Below are 15,316 nucleotides of genomic sequence, written 5' to 3' on the forward strand. Positions count from 1 at the left end.
TGGAATTATATATTTTTATTATCGCTATATGATAGCCAAGGTCAAGACGAATTCAACGACCTGTAATATTATCACCTCCGCGTGAACCTTGAGTTTGTTATCACCAACGATTATACACCACACATTTACACTCCATAGACGCTGGTGTACAACTTGTCGAAGTAATTTCGGGTTTTCAATGCACCAATAATGCATATTATGTGTATTCAGTTGTCCATGGTTAGAAAAAGTAGCTTCGTCAGTAAAGAGAACGTCATAAAAGAAATGTTCATTTCTTTGTATTTGCTGCAATGTCCATGTACAAAAAGCAACACGATTCTCAAAGTCATTGCCACCAAGCTCCTGATGTAAGGAAATATGGTATGGATGAAAATGACGTTGCAATATTCGGGACACACTTGCTTTGCAAATGCCTAAGAACGTCCAATTTTTCGACAACTTGTAGTAGGATCAATATTGACTGTAGCCAATACAAAAGTTTCGGCACCTTCTCCAGTAGCAGGCTTTGCTCGTCTTCTGTTTAGTGGTTTAACACTCCCTGTTCTACAAAACAATTGAACAATGCGGTCAAAACTTTGTCGAGGACGATGATTTCTCTCAGGGTATCTTTCTGCGTACAGTTGAGATGATTGTACTGAGTTACTTTTAGCCTCACCCATAAACTAAAATCATCTCTATCTTTTCTGCATCACTGTACACTATCGTTTCAGAGAAGTAACGTTATCTTTCACAATCAAATAAATCCCGAAGAATTTCTTAAACGTACTGATATCAGTCATCATAAGGAGAAGAATTTGTATCAGTGTTTACAATTTATTGTAAGCGTGTTTACAGTCAATAGTCAAAGTTCAAGAACATTTCGTGAAACCCTAGGGGACATGTCATCGTTGTTTCACTATTTAGGTCAAGTGTCCTACTTTTATGAATTTTTCGTACTCGACGTCACGTGAAGGTGATAATATTACAGGTCGTTGGATTCGTCTTGACCTCGGATATCATATAGCGATACTAAAAATATATCATTCCATTGAAAAAAACTTCGATGATCTTGAAATCTCAAAAAATATAACCTTGAACACATTTTGTTGCTTATCGTAATATTTGTCCCCCTGAAGCAACTAATGTTTTCCGTTGACATTTTTTTCTATCATAAAAAACAAGCGAGATATTTTAGATGCTCGAGTTATGTAAAACACCCTGTATAAAAACGTGCATGAACTTTTCAATCTGTATAGTTTACACTTTACTAAGTTTCAATTTATAATATTTTCGAGAAAAACCGTGTCTTCAGTTTTCCACCCACTACATCATGCACCACATCTGAGAAAAATGATTGATGGGTTATAAAAGCATCAGCATTATCCACGGTTTATTGTTATACGATTTCTTTTTACGAAAATATAATAGTTTAAATATCGACAACTTATCGAAAATTGGAAATTTACTGTTCAATTATGCCTTCTGGTACCGCTGTACTTTGAAACTGAAAAAAACGCTTTAAGAATTTAGACCTGAAGTATCTCTTTTAAAAAATTCAACGCTTGAAAGGCTACCAGATAATTGATATTTTAAGGGTTAAAGACGTGAAAGGCGTTTCGACTCTTTAATAAACTGATGAAGTTCATTGAAAACTTAAAAAGTTTCACTTTGGAAGCTACTCAAGCTTCACTTGAATAAAAACACACTTTCCATTCAGTGTGTACTTACTTGGGAAACCTAACGTAATTTCGGCAATACTTACCCTATCTAAATACTTAATGATCTTTCTCCAGGTTGCGGTAGCATAACGCCGAAATCCACGTGGGGTAAAATCGCGACCATGGGTTACGCCAGCCTCGGGATCCCGTTGACTGTGGTTTACCTATCGAGCGCCGGAGGTCTGTTATCCAGATGTGCCAGAGGTGTCTTTACACGTGCTCTTTGCTGCTGCCTTTGTTCGAATTGCGGCTATTGTTGCTACGATGAAAGAAGAATGGAGGTGAGCGAAGAAACATTAATTGATAGAATATTTCTCGTAAAATGTCAAATGAAACACATCTATAGTACAGGTACAATTAACTATTACATTGTCCCGAATCTAAACTCTGGAAGTTCCATATTATTCGAATTCAAACGAGCATTGATTAAAGATTTTTTACTTTTCATACATATACAATACATATATTGCTCTTTGCTTTGTTGCTCTCTTCCAATTAACAATGTCTTGATAGGTGGAAGTCATTTGTATCCCAAATAGATACAGATTTTGCATGAACTCTGCACTCGTACAGGAACGAAAGGACAAGGAAATATATTTGCTGTTTATAAATGAATATATTACAATTTAAAGATTATTAGAAATTATTGGAAGTTTTAGTAAAACAATGTGATAACCTATTAATTTTAGAGGAATTCAAAACGATCGTGAAAAAAAAGAAAATAGTGGAGAGTCTTGCACACGTAAATTCCTTAGGCATATGTATATACAGTCAGTCAAAAAAGTCTCCGTACACCGTACAAGAATTTATTTAAAGTTGCATAATTTTAAAGGAAATGGTAATAAATAAATAATTCTTTCGTTATTATATTCAGAAATATAACATTAATTATTAGTGCAAACTAAAAGATGTTACATGCATTTGTTAACAAATAAACGAACGAAAATGACGAGCATAACAAAAATGAGGTCAAAAAAGTCTCCGTACAGAGACTGTGAGCGTGTAAATTTCTTTCCTTTGTTAACGGTTCAGCTGAATGTTTACAAATAACTCTCAAGGAAACACTCTATGGTCAAGTATAATTTAGTTGCTTGGCTGTTAGCAAGAATAAAAGACGTTTTCGCGAAAAAATTTCTCCGAAATGGAAGTACCACTTGCGACCAAAGATTTAATTATAAAATTAAGAGAAGATTCATTATCCATTAGAAAAATAGGTCAAATAGTAAAAAGGACACATTCTTCGGTACAATATATTCTTGAGAAATACGCAAAAACTAAATCTATTCAAAGTTTACAACGTACAGGTCGACCACAAAAATTAGATACTAATCATAAACGTGCAATCCTACGAACAATTCGTTGTGATCCACAAACGAGTGCACCAATATTGGCCAGTATGATAGAAAATGACTATAATATAAAAGTAGTGTCTGAAACTATTCGAAATGTTATGAGAAAAGCTGGATACAATAGTCGTACAGCCAGGAGAACACCGTTCGTAAGTAAAGTTAATAAAAGAAAACGTTTTGAATTTGCAAAGGCACACGTTAATAAGGATCAAAGCTTTTGGAATAATGTTATATTTAGTGATGAATGTAAATTCACTATTTTTACTTCGGAGGGAAATGTTAAAGTGTGGAGAAAACCAAATGAACAGATGAAACTCAAAAAACTCCCATCGTTTAAATAAGGAGGCGGCAGCGTGATGGTGTGGGGGTGTATGAGTGTAGCAGGGGTGGGAAATTTAGTCTTTATTGACGGTATAATGGATCAGCATGAATATTTGAACATTTTGAAAGAAAATTTAAAAAACAGTGCCAGAAAATTACATCTTGAAGAGTCGTTTATCTTCCAGCAGGATAACGACCCTAAGCACATGGCTAAGAAAGTAAAGGAATGGGTATTATACAATGTCCCGAAACAGCTGCATACACCTCCACAATCTCCCGACATTAATGCAATCGAACATTTGTGGGGAGAAATAAAAAGAAATTTGAAAAAATACACAATAAAAAACAAGGAAGACCTAAAATCTAATATATTGTTGGAATGGGAAAATATTCAGCCAAGTACAATACAAAAATTAGTTCAAACAATGCCAAAGAGGATGCAAGAAATTATAAAATTAAAAGGCGGCCCAACTGATCACTAATTAACAAATTATGAATAATAGTGTTACATGTACAGAGACTTTTTTGACCTCGTTTTCGTTGAGTTTTACTTTTTCCTTTGTTTATTTGTTAACAAATAAATGTAATATAGCTTTTTTGCACTGTTAATAAATGTTACGTTTGTGAACATAATAACGCAAGAATTATTTATTTATTACCATTTCCTTTAAAATTGTGCAACATTAAATAAATTCTTGTACGGTGTACGGAGACTTTTTTGACTGACTGTAGGTACTGATGCATGAAAAGATGTATGATGTTCAATCCTCATGAGACCGAAAAGCGATACATTTCTCTTGCACGGTAAAATATGAATATCTTCACTATTATACAGAGTGAATGTAAACTGTGGTACAGCAGGAAAGTGGAGTTATATTTCTCAGAGGAACAATAACTGATAAGTAGAGCAAATGAGAGATTAAATATTTTAAAATACATGAAATACAACACTTATTATTTACGTAATGTTAAAAAGGTACCTACATCATATTCATACATATATTATTTTGATCAATATACATATATACAGGGTCCCCCCGTTAAGTTATGTCACCATTTTTTAGGCATTTCCGATAGTGCAATTAAAAAATGTTTTTAGACAAAAGTTTGTCAATACTTGGCGAGTTACACGTCCGCATATTCTTAAATCTAAAAAAATGCTGTTTACGTAAAAAAGTAAAGGTCACCTTGACTTTTTTAAATGGCACCACACGTTTTGGACATAATAGAATTGTTGCTGACGTCGAGATGAAAGAGATGACGTCGTAAATGAAAATATTTTCCATATTGAAAAACTGAATAATGATAATAATAGAAGCATAGAAGAATTTGTTCGATCGAAATTTCACGAAACAATCCTCAAGTATAACCCTTCCTTTGGCGTCTCTAGATGTATGTAATCCTCGAATAATTTGTGTATTTTTTTATTTGCAAATCCGTGTACACAAAGTTTATCTTTCCATGTTGATCTTGATAAGATCAATTTGGAAAGGAATATTGCAAAACAGTGCGGGAAAGTGAAGGCACTTTCTTGGTAGATCGATCTTAAAATTGCTTTTAAATTGACATGGGCCCAGGAGAAGGAGAGACGAATGAGGAAGAAAAGGCAGCAGGAAGAAGTGGCTCAGCAGCAACAGCAATTGCAGTTACAGGAGCCCTTTTATGTCCGCGCAAATGCGTCAACGTTCACGAGCACAGTGGCCAGCCCAAAGGACGAAGTGTCGAGTCTTGGCTCCGGTGACAGGCCAAACGTTACTATACTCGCACCAATCAGCATTTGTCTCGGTGCAATACTGTGCTACATTGTGGCAGGCGCTTTTACTCTGCACAAGTTGGACGACTGGTCCTTTGTGGGTACGTTGCAAAAGAGAATCCCGATTTTTCCCGAACGAAACGCATTGCCTCAAAAGGGATATATAGTCAACGATATGCATCAGAAAATGTCAAAAATTATTTAACGTGCCTTACCTACCACGGAAGTGAATTTCTAATTTTCATAGAGATTAGTATATTCCAATTAAAAACGATTACCTGATGAAATATTTACTGATTTACTGATTGAATGCGGACGATAAAGAATTCAGATAGCATCGGTTCGGATAATCGAGCTTATGCTACATCGTCAATTAAACAAATAAATATGATCCAAATCGTATTAAGTTTGGCCTCTTTATGTTCAGAAAAATGTCACAAATATAGTGGTGAAAATCTCATGAAAAAATAAGTAAAACCAATAAAGTTTTGTCATTACATTAGTAATGTCTCAACGATCATGTCATACTATCGTGGGAAAATTTTTCTCTCCCATATATTTATAGGGACATTACACTGTGGTCCTTTATTTTAATAGCAATATTGTGTGTTGAAAATCAGTAACAAAAAGAGTCCAATTTTTCCAAAATTGAGATTTTGATACCTGTAAAATGTTTCTAGAAAATGAGGCCAAACTTTTTTAGAAAAATCCCAAAATTAACTTATTTTTGGAAGAAATTTTTTCAGCAGAACTATTATACTTTTTACATTACGATTTTGCGCACACATTTATGGGTATTTGAAGTACATAAATTGTTTTTTTTTTTTAATCAAAAACAATAAAAATGACGAGTTATATACATTTTTATGAAGTATGTTTTAGAAAATATTTGTTGAGCGTTGCCATGATTCTGGTCCTTTTGCTTCTGTTGGTTGAAAACCAAAAAATGATGAATTATATTTAATCAGTACACATAAATGTGACTAAGTCCGAATCAAAATAAATTGAAAATCTTGATTATTTACAAAATGGAGGAATTTTCAATTTTGATTTTTGTAATATTTCTCCGCGTTTAATATCATTATTTAATGTGTAACTATTAAGAGCCAAGACTCCGTAATTCACAATGAGGTAGAGTGACTACGTTACCGACAAAATTAGGCGGAACATGATTTTACGTGTCTCAACTTTTCGTCCTTATATGAGAATATTTTTCACTGGGGAAGGGCTCACTCTAAAGAGGAGTGTTCAATCTAACGCTCTGGTCATGAACGGACGAAACTATGCAGATATTTGGCAATATAAATATTAGAAGTAGACCAAAAACCGCACAATGTACATGCCGTGCAATCCAAGCATTTTTATGCCATTGGATTAGTTTTCTGGAGGAAATCGAGAGTAGCGCACGCTAGAAAATATCTCCAGAAACAAATTGAGCTATTTTTTGTCTTGATTCTCTGCGAAATAAAGCCAAAAACTTGAAACACGTTTCTGGCGTCAGAATTCATAATACATATCGATAATGCAGAGCAAAACATGTGACAACGACCCGTCGGATCAAACCAAAACGGATCTTAAGTCTGTGTCTGAAGACTGTGAACGGAAATTATACAGCAGTTACCGACCTGCTGACTCTGAAAAAGTCACGTGTGGCGGACCCCTTGGAGAAGGGTTCATCGGACCCAGGTAGGAGCGTCGTTTGCAGGCTGGGACCTTGGACGCACTTGGTCGCCAGGCCCAAGCTCTTCCCGAGCGCACACTTAGTCGCCGGAAGTCTTTTCCTACCTGGGGTGCACATTTGGCGACCAGGTTCGGGGTTTTTCCTTGGCGTGCACATTTGGCCGCCAACCCTTGACTTTCGCCAGGACACGGATGTTCGGTGCAAGGACACGAACTTTCTCCAAGGGGCACGTACAGGAAGCGACATCCCCACTCCAGAAGTTTCCTTGTTCGAAGGAAATTTCTGGAGGCGCGGGGGACTAGATATAAGCACGGATTCTGACGGATGAAGAGGTCAGTCTGTGTTCGAGATTCGAACGATAACGGCTTGATCTGATTTCTGTTCGACACCAAGCTATAAATAGCCCGTTGTTGTTCTGGTCTCGTACATGTTGTCTTCGTCGATGCGATCGCTTCTGTTTCGTCCTTTCTTTGTGTCGCTCCTTCTCCGTCCTTCGTTCGTCTCTCTGCTATTGTTTCCCCAAATTTAAAACCACCCGTTTCTTCAAGATCCACCGATCGCGTCGACGGAGACAACGGTTTCTCGTCTGATCGACATTCGACCATACGCTTTCGGCTCGTACGCGTCTCGTTCACGCTCTCTGTACTCTAGCTTCAATTACGTTTTCGCGGCCGCTCCGCACGTATTCAAGCTCGAGCTTCACGTACATTCGAAAGTCCAAGTACGACTGTTCACAGTTTTCTACCATTATTGTTCGACCCTTTCTATAATCTTCTTTCATCCGCGTCGCGAATCGTCTCGTCCCGCGTGCAAGATTTCCGGTCTTCCGCGGTCAAGATCATCCGTCGCGCCGCGAGCAAGATTTCCGTTATCGCCGTTCCTCCGTGTTTGTCCGAGCGTCAGTGTACTGTGAGTTTTGTCGTTGAAATAAATAACCGTTGGTTCCGTGCATTTTCGTTTCTTGCGACATCCATTCGTCTCCTCCGGAACTTCATCCTTCTTTCCGGTGCTCTCATTCCGCGTCCACTGCTGGACGGTCCCGGCACTCGGCAATTCGCCGAACATAAATTTGGTCCTTCGAGCCGGATCGTGAGTGAGTGGAAAGGACACGAACGTGACTATGGCGGAACTCATCGCCACGCAAGAAACTCTTAAACGAGCCATCGAGCGGTCTCTTTCCAACCTGAAGAAGCTGGGCAAGACGAACTGGACAGTGGCTGGGATACACACGCGTATGAACCATCTCAAAACCCAGTGGGCGACTTTCGAAGCCAACGATGTGAAGATCTCCGCTGCCATCCCACCAGAGGATCGACCCTCCATGGCCTACTTCAAGGACAACTATCTCGAGACCACGGAGGAGACGTTCCTGCAGACTCTCACCTTCATGAACTCTGCCCTCGCCGATCTTACTCCGAAAGAAGTGAGTCACACCGCGTCGACCGACACTCCAGGTGCGTTCGCTCCGCCCGTCGCGCATCTTCCTCCGATTCCTCTCCAGCCGTTCGATGGCCGGTGCGAGGAATGGGAAGCCTTTCGGGACCGCTTTCAGTCGCTTATAATCGCTAACTCTTCTTTAAATAATTTTTCGCGTATGCATTACCTCGTTTCGTCGCTCGCCGGACGCGCACTCGGGTGCATCAGTAACCTTTCCGTTACTCAGGATAATTTTGCGATCGCTTGGAAAACGCTCACGTCGCGGTACGATAACCCTCGGCGCCTTCTCGCGAAATACCTAACCACATTGTTAGATCTACATGCGCTCAATCGCGAATCTGCATCGGACTTGCAAAACTTGCGCGATCGCCTCGCTATGACAGTCTCGTCGCTCCGAAATCTTGGTAGAAGCGCTGCCGAGCTTTGGGACGACTTCCTTCTTCATCTTGCGGTACAAAAGCTCGATCCCGCGACGCGAAAGGCCTGGACTCTTCGGGCAGGCGACGACACGAAGTTTCCCTCCTTCGAAGAGTTCCAGACGTTTATCGATACGCGGGTGCGCGCGCTCGAAGACTTCGATTCGGGCGCGTCCGGCAAGATAGGAGCCTCCTCGTCACTTTCTGCGTCTCGCCCTTCGCGCAATCCCGCTCACTCTCACCTCGCGACAGCGTCGAAAAATTCGCAAGGAGCCTGTCCCTTATGTAAAGCTCATCATTATTTAGGCTATTGCTCCTCGTTTCTCGCGAAGAGCCCCCGGCAAAGACTTGAGATTGTTAAGCGGTTATCGTGCTGCCCGAATTGTCTCAGTTATAATCACGCGATTTCGTCGTGTGCCAGTAAACACACTTGCCGCATGTGTCAGAAGCGTCATCACTCGCTCTTGCACGACGAGTCGACCCCTGGGGCTCGGTCTTCCGCTGAGTCGTCCGGTACTCGCGAGTCCGTCTCCGCTGAAATCAATTCGCATTCAGCAACCGCAGGTTCAGCGGCTACCGGGTCGTCCATACTCTTAGCTACCGCGCGAATTCAAGTAAGCGTTCCCTCCGGTCGCAGCGTGATAATTCGTGCGTTAATTGACCAAGGCTCCGAAGCCAGTTTTGTGGCCGAGTCGGTTGTCCAGCTTTTGCGAGCGAAACGTAACCGTGTCGTCGCGTCGATTTCTGCCGTCGGCGGCGTTCACGCTGGGACTGTACGCCACGCAACCCATCTTCTGGTGTCGAATCGCACTTCTTCCGCGCCTTGTGTTCCGACCACGGCGTTGGTGCTCGGGTCAATGTCCACGTACAAACCCTCGCGAGTCCGAAATTGGCGTACTCTCGCGCATTTAGCCGATCTTTCTTGGGCTGATCACGACCCGTCTAGTTCTGACCCCATACAAATGATTCTCGGAGCCGACGTGTACCCAAGCATCATTCAACACGGGCTGCGTAAAGGGCAAACTGCGCAACCGATCGCGCAAAATACTATTTTTGGATGGGTCATTTCTGGACCCCTTCATAATTCATTGGACCGCGGTTTCTTCCGTCGTTCCGAACCAGTCTCAAATACAACGCAACTGGTCTCCACGCACCACTGCGTTCACGATAATTCTCTCGATGCGGACCTCCGCCGATTTTGGGAAATCGAGGAAATCCCACATGCCTCTCTTCTAACTCCCGCTGAGAAACAGTGTGAGCAATATTTTCGAGACTCTACGACTCGCACAACGAACGGTCGTTATATTGTTCGTCTTCCCTTCCGTTCAAACCCTCCGCTGAGGATCGGGCACTCGCGTTCGACTGCAGAACGGATCATGCTCCATCTCAACCGCAGATTTGAGTCAAATCCGAACCTTGCCTCAGAATATCGCGACTTCATGCAAGAATATGAACGGCTTGGCCACATGCGCTCCGCTGTGTCTTCGTCAAGTGATTCTCAATCGGTCTATATCCCTCATCATCCCGTTCTCCGCGAAGGTAGCAGCACGACGCACCTGCGCGTCGTGTTCAACGCCTCGAGTGTTACCACGAACGGATCATCGTTAAACGATCATCTTCTACCTGGTCCCAAACTACAAACGAATCTCTCTTCGGTCATTCTCCGCTGGCGCGCGTTTCGTTTTGTGTACACCGCGGATATTGCCAAGATGTACCGGCAGATCCTAGTGGATCCTCGGGATGTCAGTTACCAGCGTATCCTGTGGGCTCCTCACTCGGCGGACTCTATTCAAGAGTACGAATTGCTGACCGTCACGTATGGGATGACTTGCGCCCCATATCTCGCTCTTCGGGTACTCCAACGTTTGGTTGAGGATGAAGGCGACCGTTTCCTTTTAGCGTCTCCGATTCTCCGATCAAACACTTACATCGACGACCTTCTTTTCGGACACGATGATATCGCGTCTCTTCGGCATTGTCGAGATCAACTCATCAAATTGCTCCATTGTGGGAAATTTCACCTCCGGAAATGGGCCAGTAATCATCCTTCTCTCCTCTCTGACATTGACCCTTCCGATCATGGTCTAGCGTGCACGAAAGATCTGGCTCAAGATGATCAAGTAAAGGTTCTTGGAATCTGCTGGAATCCTTCCCAGGATACTTTTCAATTCAAGACATCCCTCTCGGACTCGTGTCCGTCAACCAAGCGTTCTATTTTGTCGACCATTGCCAAAATTTATGACCCTTTGGGATGGATCACTCCTGCTACTATTCTCGCGAAAGTTTTCATTCAAGAACTTTGGCGCCTCCGCGTTGGTTGGGACGAACCCATCCCGGTTCACAAACTCAGCAAATGGCGAACTCTTTACTCTCAATTGGCTCACCTTGACAAAGTGCAACTTCCCCGATGGATTGGTCTAATATCTACTACATCGCGAGTGGAGCTTCACGGTTTCTCCGATGCCTCAACAGTTGCGTATTCAGCCGTGGTTTATGCAAAATGCATCTCGTCCTCCGGCGAAATCACAATTTCCTTTCTCGCCGGCAAATCGAAGGTCGCTCCGCTAAATCCTTTGACGATACCACGGTTAGAACTGCAAGGTGCTTGTCTTATGATTCGCCTTATCGAATTTGTTCTCGAGTCATTCGACTCTCGACCAATACCTTGCGTGTGTTGGACTGACTCGACGGTCGTGCTTAACTGGATATCCCAGCATCCTTCGCGATGGAAGACTTTCGTCGCTAACCGCGTCGCTACAATTCAGACTCGCCTCCCTCAAGCTGAGTGGCGGCACGTCCCCACCGAATGCAATCCCGCCGATTGTGCCTCTCGAGGTCTCCTGAGCGACGATCTTCTAGGTTCCGATCTCTGGTGGCATGGTCCATCCTGGCTGCGTCGCGAGCGTTCCGAATGGCCGAACCGTCCACTCTTGGTCACCGACGACGTTCAACCGGAAGCCAAAGTCGTGTCGGCACATGTGGTTACCACTTTTCCACGGTGGGATCTGGAGAGCCGCTTCTCTTCGTGGCCGAAGCTCATCCGCGTCACCGCGTACATGTTTCGCTTCCTTCAAGCTTGTCGCAAAGGACCGTCGGCTCCTCGACCATCTCCGGTCGGTCGTGCTCTCACCGCAGCGGAATGTAATTCGGCGAAACTTTGGTGGCTCAAATACCTCCAATCAACTCTATTTCCTGTAGAGCTAGACGCACTCCGCCGCAAACGATATCTTTCAAGGAACTGTTCCATCTTATCTCTCGACCCATTCCTCGATAACGATGGGCTCCTTCGCGTCGGTGGTCGTCTACACCGCGCTCCACTACCGTTCAATTCAAAGCATCCGATTATTTTGTCTTCTCATCCGCTTGTTCGGTTGATAATTGAACAGGCACATTTGCGCTCGTTGCACGGTGGCCTTCAACTCACTCTCAGCACTCTACGTCAGACTTTCTGGATTCTCCGCGCTCGCAGTTTAGTCAAAGCTGCAATTCATTCATGTGTTGTATGCGTGCGAGAAAGAGCTGCTGTCCCCGAGCAGCTGATGGGACGGCTACCGGAATCCCGGGTCTCTCCTCAAACAAAATGTTTTTCCCACTGCGGTGTGGACTATGCTGGACCAATTCAAGTTCGCGCTTCCGCCGGTCGTGGGATCACATCAAGGAAAGCCTATATCGCCTTGTTTGTTTGCTTGGCTACGAAAGCGATCCACCTCGAGTTGGTTTCCGACTATTCGACCCGCGCCTTTCTTAACGCCTACGTTCGATTTTGTGCACGACGCGGAATCCCTTCTGCCATTTATTCGGACAATGGGACCACGTTCGTCGGCGCTTCGCGGGAATTAACGCGCGCGTTTCGGGAGTCCCTGACAAATCCCGAGTTCTTAAACAAAGCCGCTAGCGATGGTGTCACCTGGCACTTTATTCCTCCTTCCGCTCCGCATTTCGGAGGGTTGTGGGAGGCCGGGGTGAAGAGTCTTAAACACCATTTAAAGCGAGTCGTCGGACCTCGCACCTTTACCTTTGAAGAATTCAGTACCCTTCTGTGCTCCATCGAGGCGTGCTTAAATTCGCGACCCATAGCGCCTTTGCGAGATTCTGTCGATGACTTTGACGTGTTAACCCCCGGTCATTTTCTAATTGGCTCTGCTCTCTCGGTCCCCCCACAACCTTCGCTTCTCGAGATTTCCGAAAATCGTCTGGCTCGTTGGCAGCTAGTCCGGCATACGACGGAGCGCTTTTGGAAAATTTGGATGAGCGATTATCTAAACACCCTCCAACAACGAAGCAAATGGCGTCGTGAACAACCGCCTCTGCGGACTGGTCAATTAGTTTTGCTGCGCAACTCGAATCTCCCTCCGTGCAAGTGGGAGCTTGGTCGGATCAAGCAACTCCATCCCGGCGACGACGGTCATGTCCGCGTGGTCACCGTCAAGACCTCGTCTACCGAATTGATGCGACCAATTGTAAAATTATGTCCGCTTCCCATCGATAGCGCTTCTCCATCAATGTAAAAAAAAAAAAAATGTCCATATATCGATATAGTTAGTTCTAAGTTTTGCGTTAAAATTAAGTTTCTGCGTTAATTTTAAGACTTCTGAAACTGAGGTTTCAGGGCTGGCGGTATGTTCGAGATTCGAACGATAACGGCTTGATCTGATTTCTGTTCGACACCAAGCTATACATAGCCCGTTGTTGTTCTGGTCTCGTACATGTTGTCTTCGTCGATGCGATCGCTTCTGTTTCGTCCTTTCTTTGTGTCGCTCCTTCTCCGTCCTTCGTTCGTCTCTCTGCTATTGTTTCCCCAAATTTAAAACCACCCGTTTCTTCAAGATCCACCGATCGCGTCGACGGAGACAACGGTTTCTCGTCTGATCGACATTCGACCATACGCTTTCGGCTCGTACGCGTCTCGTTCACGCTCTCTGTACTCTAGCTTCAATTACGTTTTCGCGGCCGCTCCGCACGTATTCAAGCTCGAGCTTCACGTACATTCGAAAGTCCAAGTACGACTGTTCACAGTTTTCTACCATTATTGTTCGACCCTTTCTATAATCTTCTTTCATCCGCGTCGCGAATCGTCTCGTCCCGCGTGCAAGATTTCCGGTCTTCCGCGGTCAAGATCATCCGTCGCGCCGCGAGCAAGATTTCCGTTATCGCCGTTCCTCCGTGTTTGTCCGAGCGTCAGTGTACTGTGAGTTTTGTCGTTGAAATAAATAACCGTTGGTTCCGTGCATTTTCGTTTCTTGCGACATCCATTCGTCTCCTCCGGAACTTCATCCTTCTTTCCGGTGCTCTCATTCCGCGTCCACTGCTGGACGGTCCCGGCACTCGGCAATTCGCCGAACAGTCTGTAAGGTCAGTTAGTTCAGGTCAGTCTGTAAGGTCAGTTAGTTCAGGTCAGTCTGTAAGGTCAGTTAGTTCAGGTCAGTCTGTAAGGTCAGTTAGTTCAGGTCAGTCTGTAAGGTCAGTTGTTTCATTGTTATTTCATTTGTTGTTGCTTGTTACGTCGTTAAGTTTTTGTTGTTCATTCAATAAATGTTTATTGGTATATTGGGTGAATTCTCTATTTAACATCCAAACCACGACACATACCAAACACGTGACTACCCTTCGCCCTTAATGATATAAACATTTGTGTATTTAGACGATTTATCTGAAATGAATATTCGATAGAATTGAATTGAATTGTATTTTTAATATATTCAGTTGTAATATTAATAATGTACAATTATTGAGATTGTACCGATGCATCTATGAGAATTTGTTCAACAAACTTATTTCTTTGGGCATATATTATTGTAATAATGGCTCAAAATTTAATAGATAAATTCTTGCTATTTTTATAAAGTATTGTAAAGTATCCCATTTTAACGCTTCGTAATCCTAATGTTAAGGATTAAAGAAAATGGATTCTTCGAAAGTTCAAAACCAAAATACCCCCTTAAATCTAGAATCGGAAGGCACTTGGATTGAAGAACCGATAGATTTTCATTTAAGATTACGCCAGCAATGAAAGGGTTATATTGTGCATTTAACCGTCTTGTTTCTTATTTGATCGCAGATGCAAGCTACTTCTGCTTCATGAGCATGAGCACGATTGGGTTCGGCGATATGGTTCCCGGTTCCTACCCCCGTCAGAATCTTTACGAGTCGAGGAACGTAACCATTTGGTTTTGCTCCTGCTACATAATGTCTGGGATCGCAATCACCGCGATGTGCTTCAACATCCTCCATGATGAGATCGTCCATAGGCTCAGCCATCAGGTGGAAAAACCGGAGCCGATCAAAGCCAGTCCAAGTGTGGACGAGCTGTCAACGGATCCTTTCGCGTTGACCTCGTGACAATTTCCGTCTGGCAACCTGTGCCACAGGAACGGCAACGACGAGAACGACATATGCGGAACAAATCCACCTACCAGTCTGTTCGCCCACGAGAACGAAATCAATATCTTAAAGGACTGTTTCAATCAGGTAGACGTCACTAGAGACTGCAAGCCGATTCTGAAGCTCGAGGATCACGTGCCGTCGATTCCTAGTGTTTACATGTTGCCGAAAGTTGACGAAGAGACCGAGGAGAATACGGAGATGTAAAACTTTACACTTCTTGTAGTCCGAACAAGTATGCTTGATCTAGGCAACAATGTGAAAAGTAACCCGGCGGATAT

General features: G+C 43.3%; 1 protein-coding gene across 1 annotated transcript; it reads left to right on the forward strand.

Annotated features, from left to right (window-relative positions):
- Window positions 1–1,454: 1,454 nt before the first annotated feature.
- LOC143363647 (uncharacterized) lies at window positions 1,455–15,030 on the forward strand. The gene is made up of 4 exons (XM_076804208.1): window positions 1,455–1,464; window positions 1,773–1,978; window positions 4,945–5,221; window positions 14,713–15,030. Exons 1-4 carry the CDS (start codon window positions 1,455–1,457, stop codon window positions 14,991–14,993), a joined length of 774 nt encoding a protein of 257 aa, XP_076660323.1. The 3' UTR covers window positions 14,994–15,030.
- The last annotated feature ends 286 nt before the right edge of the window (window positions 15,031–15,316 follow it).

This window comes from Halictus rubicundus, unplaced genomic scaffold (assembly GCF_050948215.1).
Source record: "Halictus rubicundus isolate RS-2024b unplaced genomic scaffold, iyHalRubi1_principal scaffold0083, whole genome shotgun sequence".
NCBI classification, from domain to species: Eukaryota; Metazoa; Arthropoda; class Insecta; order Hymenoptera; family Halictidae; genus Halictus; species Halictus rubicundus.